Source organism: Echinococcus granulosus (assembly GCF_000524195.1).
Source record: "Echinococcus granulosus chromosome Unknown EG_S00011, whole genome shotgun sequence".
NCBI lineage: Eukaryota > Metazoa > Platyhelminthes > Cestoda > Cyclophyllidea > Taeniidae > Echinococcus > Echinococcus granulosus.
The window spans coordinates 458,470-465,229 of record NW_020170391.1 but is presented as its reverse complement, the minus strand read 5'-3'; the positions used below and the strand labels follow the sequence as shown (position 1 = coordinate 465,229).

The following is a 6,760-nucleotide window of genomic DNA, read 5'->3' as shown; positions in this document are numbered from 1 at the left end:
TAACGCATGTTAATGTAGCAAAAATCTGTTGTCAAGCCGCTTTGTTCATCCACTCGGAATAAAAAAAGTGGACACATCCTGTAACCTCTTTTAGAGGGCTCTTTTGTTGGCCAGTTAGAAACGAAAAAGACTAGTTGTCCTTTATGGTTCGACCCGTAGGTTTGAAAAAAAAGGGCAAAGGCACATTTGTCATCGGCCTCTGTTGGCAGCTTAAGACCAAGTGGCTGAAATTGGTTGCAGCATTATTGGGTAATGCCCAGTCCAAGTAAACGCTTTAACTCATTCAGAAGCTTGACGCATTTTTTTATCTCCATCATTCATGGACGAAAACTCATTTGTAGGTCAAAATAATTCTTCCAGTAATTTGGAGGTGAGTTATTATCATGCCTTCTAAATAAATGCTAGTTAGCGTACAGAATTTCTAAAAAAAAAGAGGTTCTAATTTTAAAAATGTATTAATGGGGTAAAAATGCGCAACTTTAACAATATCTTAGCATGCTTGTTTAATAAACTTGGAATATTTGTGAAGGAAGTGAGATAAGTGTTATCTACTCTCTTCGAAATCAGGGCGATCGCTTGGAGGAATGGAAATTTGCTCGTGCAAATCTCTGGTTGGTCTACATTGAACATGAGGGCGTGCTACCGGCTCCCTTAAATTTTCTTCCGTCCCGTGTTGCCATTACTAAGATCATTCGACGAATCCGCAGAACTCTTCTCGGTTGCAGGGTTGAGAGATCTGGAGGGCACAAGTTAAGAAATTATGAAACAGAAAAATACTTAGACGAAGGAGAAGATCTGGATTTGAAAACGGATGACCCAAATATGGTTCGGATGTCAAAATTCAAATCAAACGAAGGCAGTATTCTCGCAGCCCGATCCTCCTTGCTTGAAAAGAGCAGAGACCTTGAGGTACACAATCATTCTATTGCGCTTTAAACTGATCAAGTATTTGGGTTTTGAACGTTATTCGTACGAAAAAATAATGGCTGCGATTGTTGAGCAAATGGGTGTAATTTTAAGCACTCGTCTTTACATATTAGTATTTTTTAAGTATGCGCTTGCAAGTAACTACTTATCCACAATCACCTAATGCCAAAACGACTAAAAGCTTCATCAATCCCTATTTTTAATTGACATAAATCAGAACAAGTGATTTTTTCACCCAATATGTTTTAGTCACATCTCACTCGGGTGAAATGTAACATCATGAGACGTTACTTGTTCCAACTTCAAAAGCAAAAGGAAGCTGAAAACAAATCTGGAGGTTAGTCGATTCACTTTGAAGCCCCTGATTCCTCAGCCTCTTCATCATAGCTACTTCCGCTATAACTACTTTTAGATCTTGCAATGCTTAACATCCAACGCCAACAACAACAGCAGCAGCAAGAGTTTCGAGCGTCTCCTTTGAGTCCCACCACGGTGTCGAGGGAGCGCGCGTCGGTAATTGAGGGCGGACACTCGGACTTGCTAACCGCCCACACCCATCGCGCGGAGGAGGGTGAGATTCGTGAACTGACGGGCGTCTCTGTGGGCGAATCGTTGGCTGGTGGTACAGCAGCCTCGGCTGACTACAGACGCTTAAGGGAGACGCAGTATTCGCATTCCCTGGCGAAGAGTTGCACCCGGGGCGTCAGCTCGCTACTCATGCCACCCTCGGTGCGTCGCAAGTTGAAAGCGGTAGCAGAGGTGCAGCGCCAGGCCAATCCAGACATCTCTGCGTGTTCACAGGACGCCGAGGAAGCGTTGCGCTTCCTTTTGCTCGAAACGACCCGTCGACCCATAGAGGTGTCGAACCTGGCAACATTTTCACCGCGGCCTGGTCAACGTTTCGATCCGAGTAGTTTTGACAGTCAATTTACAGCACGGATTGAGCGACCATTGAAGCACGCACACCTAAGGGAGCTGTACAAGGCGGAGCAGGAGATGCACGACATGTCAGATGCCTTGTCATCAGTTTCATTCACTAATTCCACTATATCGGAAGTGGATGAGCTTGAAGCATTGTCATTTGAGAACAAACAGTAGAACCCTCGGAATCTTTGTGTTTATGCAACAAAGAAGTTGAGACCTTCAAATTGATCGGACTCTTTCCTCATTTATTTTTAGACTCTTATTTTTAAAATATCCCTAAACTACTATACTCGATATGGAAAGTAATAAGATGTGCATAAAATTCTCATTATTGGCGGTAGAGAATTTATTTTTCTACCGCATAGGTATGCCTTGCTAACCACTTGTCCTTCCTTTTGTTTACAATCTCAAAAACACTTTCTATCACATCAAAAAGTTATATTAAAATCAAATTAGTTGGTGACAAAATGTAAATAGCTTCGACCTATAAATAGCATCTAGCGCTATGTGAAAATCAACTCCTGCCTTTGTTAGCTAACATTTGTCTTTTTGGCTGTTGCCTCCACTGTTTGGAGCAAAAAGCGCAGATCGAAGTTGATCGGTACATTCACACATGGAGTTTGACACGTCTTTGGCCTTGGCAGACTTTAGGGACTTCCTTTACTACGGATGACTTGTGCATGGCTAGACGACTAGAGCACAGCCATGAACCAGATACACGCTACTTGCAAACTCGCATATAAGTCATCCACGTCTGCTCACAGTCGCAACAAATTCCGAGATTTATGCGTAATCCACACCAAATCAGCCATCTGCTGTCCTTGCATCCAACTGTTTTGTCATTCGGTAGAGTTACCAGCAAGTACAAAACTGCACCGTGACATCTGGTAAGGATAATTGACGAATAAGGTCATGTAGTTTAGGTGACTGGGGGTCGGGGTGCGGAGTGCCAACTGATAGCTTCATGAAATTCGGGGTAGCTTCATTTCCCATCAGAAGTTATGGAGTTCAAGGAATGGGAAAAGGAAGTACTGGCGGAGTAATCGTTGCAAATTTGAATTCCCTCGAGTGACAAACGAAGTTCTTGGGCGATAATAACCCAAAAAAAGTACCTACCAAAAGAACTACAGGTACCAATTTCTTCCGTTATTACCGCATGTGCGACAGCGGTCTGAAGTAGTCTTTTTGGATTGGTCCGTAAATGATAAGCTTGACGGGTTATGTGTTTGTATTACTTTAATTGTTTGTCTAAATCTTTATTTTGGTGACGGGCCACATAGGGCTTCACCACTGCACCCGGAAAGGGGCCTGGCCTCCGAGCCATGCAGGTAGACGATTTTCCTCCCCCAGCCCCTCTGTACGTCAACAATACATATTCCGCCCAAGAATTTTGTCCAGTTTCGTCCTCAGGGAAGTCACGGGGGGCTACATTGTTATCAGCAGAAAGCAGACCCCATCTTAACAGACAACTATCCTGATTTCTATTGCTGGGGAGTAACCTTTAGCGTGACTGAAGAAGGACATATGCTTCAGGTGGGATAAACTTTGACATCACCTTAAAAGGGCTAAAATGACGTTTGTCTTAGGTAACTACCCAAGTCTCGTGTTGTACAGGACTACTATTAAAAGCTGAAAAGACATTAGCCGCAAACCATCTAGAAAAGTTCTTTACGGAGGTGTCAACGGTACCTGCATAAAGATATCAATTACGCAAACACAAGATATCTCCTTCATCTCTCTAATAGTTGGATAGAACTCAAATAGATAGACGGCTAAGCAGAACTATAAAAAAAGGAACAGGGGCAAAACCAAGAAACTGTTTAAAACCCATTCTTTGTCATATGGCTGTGGTTTAGGCCAGTGTTCCCACAACTAACGGTTGCTATACTTAATAGCAAACACATTTCCCCGTCTCCCAATGCAGATTCCAAATAGGACAAAACTTCAGATGCAGTAGAATTGCCATGAGGGATCAGTGACGTTGCGTGCAATTATCTTCTCAGTTGTACGCGAATGCGGCGGCTGACACAGATTGTGTTGTGATGACTGACGTGGGAGATTGATCAAGGTGAGAGTCGGGGACGATGCTCAAATGGGGGGATAGAGGACTACGTAATGGGTTATTTGTTTATCTCTCTGTTTACCGACGAGCCACTTAGGGTTGGGTGGACTGGCCTTCGAGCTGTGCCAGTAACTCAAAGCCCTGCTTTATGTCAAATACATTTATTTAGCCCAAGTATGAAGTGCTTTCTCTTATTTATGGAAATCCCAAGGAAAGACATTGGGAACACTATTTTACCCAGGAAATTTTTCACGAAACACTTTCCACCTGAGAGCCATCTTCAAATAAAACACAATCTGCACACAACCCCTCCAGATGATAAAGTCATGTGATACAATGGAGGTTTTCTTAAAAAAGCATGAAATCCTCCAAATCACGTAAAATTTCCTTGTTGTTTAGTGCCACTAGTAGGCTCTTTGACTTTAGCTATTTATAGGTAACAATAAAAGCCAAAAAAGCCACAAACCATTAATTGTGGTTAACAAAATGAACAGGAACACAATAGGCTACAAACAAATTTCACTTAAATGACCATTTAGCGCATTATTGTAAGGGCATACAAACTTCTCGTTACCAACCTTCCATGTGGTGCCTTCGACTTTAAGTCAATAAAAGCTTAATTTGTTATTTTGAAAATTTGTCTATAGTTGTAGTTAAATCAATCCATGCTCAATTTTTTGCATCCCTGTTCGTTAAGTTACCCCTTTTTCAAGGTTACTGGGTCTTATGTTTCTAAGCCGTGCAAATAGGTCCGCCTAAATGACCATCGACACTTAACCCGAAGATGCAGTCTTTGAATGACGGTGGGCAGGGTTTCCTTAATTTACCAGGATCTGCAAGCTTACTTAACGACTTAGGAAGTAAGTCTACTTAAACTTAAGGAATTTTAGAATGTCTACTGGTCAAACTCCGTGGACACAAGTGTTACATTGGGTACTTGAGAGCTGTCGACCAGTTCGGTAAGCGTCTGCGACTGATCACTTTTTTGAGGCAACATCGTTTTGAGTGAGGCGGTTGAACGAATTTTTGTTGGAAATAAATATGCCGACGTAAGCCAGGGTATCGTGTTGGTTCGTGGTGAAAACATATCTCTCATCGGGGAGCTTGTAAGCGTTTCTTGAATCTCCTGATCTTGTCTTTTGGTTTTTAGACCACTTGCTGTATTTTTTGCACTTGATATCTTTATTGTACTTGGCATCCCTGACCTTTTGGTTGAGACAAAAATCTCAGTGAAACCTCGACTTTTGCAGGGATTAACCATTGTATCCTTTTTCTTAGCGAAGCGACTATGTTGTTTCCTCCTCTTTGGAACGCGTTCCCGAGGAAGAAATATTCCGTTTGCAGGCAGAGTTTGTTGCTGAACGGAGAGAGGCGCACAAACGCAGAATGGAAATACTCGCTTCACGTGGAATCCCATGGTTGGAGCAAGATTTCATGGATGATATGTGAATTTAAATCCACCGTCACCCATATAGAGGTTTGTTAAACATTATTTACCAACGAATAGTGCAATCAGTAACTTTTGTTAATTTTTTTCAAGAAAATAAAACGCTGCAGTGAAACGTTCCTTTTTGACACTACTTTGGCTGTCAAAAATTTCAAATAAGGCGAAGGTGTAAAAGGGGGTTGTTGGGAAGTCTTTTTTGGCCTTATGCTGTGCCGATCATATTGTGAAAGTAAGGGGACCTAGGCTGGAAATCATGATACGGTGCAAAGTATTACGCACGAGGTTATCTGCGAACTCAACATCACTAACATTCTAAGCACTGTCAGCTGTGGTTCTTTTGGTTTGTTCTTTTGTCGATGGTCCCCAAAGTGGCGTGCACTGTGAAGCGTAACCACAATCACAGCTTGGCCCACTCTGAGTGCACAACTTGGTGCTGCCATAATGAAGACTTCTTTGGCATCTTCGTCTAACTCGTCCTCCTTCCCCTATCAGATTTGTGTAGAACTTAAATCCAATCCGTTGATATCCATTTTTCTTTTACAATTGGCCTCTCTACAGGATGCCTGCAGGAAATATTAAGCGGGTCCCTCGATTCAAAGCTGAACTTGAGTTTATACACATTCCGTCTCTATGTTCGTCCCAGTGCTTAAGTGATGCCGCGGAGGCTTTGGCGTAGATTTACCAACAAAGGTAAATCATCCTAGGACATCCTGCTTAGCTTCGTCACCAGCGTAGAAGTGCCGTCTCAGGTTCCATCATCGCAGCAATGCAATACCGAAAATCACGGCCTCCCTTGACGAGACATTTTTCAATCTCGCTAAGGTATTCAATTATTCTGGGCTGGATATTAGCAGAAAACTGTCTTCCAAGCCATAGGTGCGCAAACTTTTTGAAATTGCAAGTGTTCGTAAATACCCGTGCCCAACTTTTCCGTGAGGGTATTCATCTCATGTGCAATATCATGACAGGATTACACGGGTTAGTAGAAGTGTCTAGCAAGGCTGACTGAGGCTGTCAATAACAGACAAACGGGAGCCTTCGAGGCGTTTACTTCAATTAAATGTCTTACTGTGACCGCCGTGCCATACCGTATTTAAGGTCTCCTGGCCAGATAGATGTCCTCGGAGTCGCATTTTACGCATTAGTTCATAAGAAACTCTGCTGTCATGACGAAGCCTATTTTGCAATACAACGTGTCCGCCCACAATTTCCTCCGTAAGCAATTATTGGTGACGTGGGATGCCACATTGCCCCTTTCCTATTTTTTGGTCGTCACCACTGCCCATGGTCGCCGTTCCTAAATCAGATGAAACCCCAGATCCAGTTAAGTTGCCCAGAGGGATCAGTGACGTTGATGTCAAGCATCTCCTCGGTTGCACGCGAATTTGGTGACTGGCACG

General features: G+C 42.9%; 2 protein-coding genes across 2 annotated transcripts; both read left to right on the top strand. All coding sequences in view use genetic code 11, as the record gives it.

Annotated features, from left to right (window-relative positions):
• Nucleotides 1-1,347: 1,347 nt before the first annotated feature.
• On the top strand, nucleotides 1,348-2,025 carry EGR_02429 (transient receptor potential channel; the record flags this gene model as incomplete). Its single annotated transcript, XM_024491678.1, has 1 exon — nucleotides 1,348-2,025. The coding sequence occupies one exon, from the start codon at nucleotides 1,348-1,350 to the stop codon at nucleotides 2,023-2,025; it is 678 nt and encodes a 225-aa protein (XP_024353829.1).
• A 2,672-nt stretch (nucleotides 2,026-4,697) lies between these two features.
• EGR_02428 (U6 snRNA-associated Sm-like protein LSm1) lies at nucleotides 4,698-5,362 on the top strand (the record flags this gene model as incomplete). Its single annotated transcript, XM_024491677.1, has 3 exons — nucleotides 4,698-4,773; nucleotides 4,904-5,019; nucleotides 5,192-5,362. The coding sequence occupies 3 exons, from the start codon at nucleotides 4,698-4,700 to the stop codon at nucleotides 5,360-5,362; spliced, it is 363 nt and encodes a 120-aa protein (XP_024353828.1).
• Nucleotides 5,363-6,760: the final 1,398 nt, after the last annotated feature.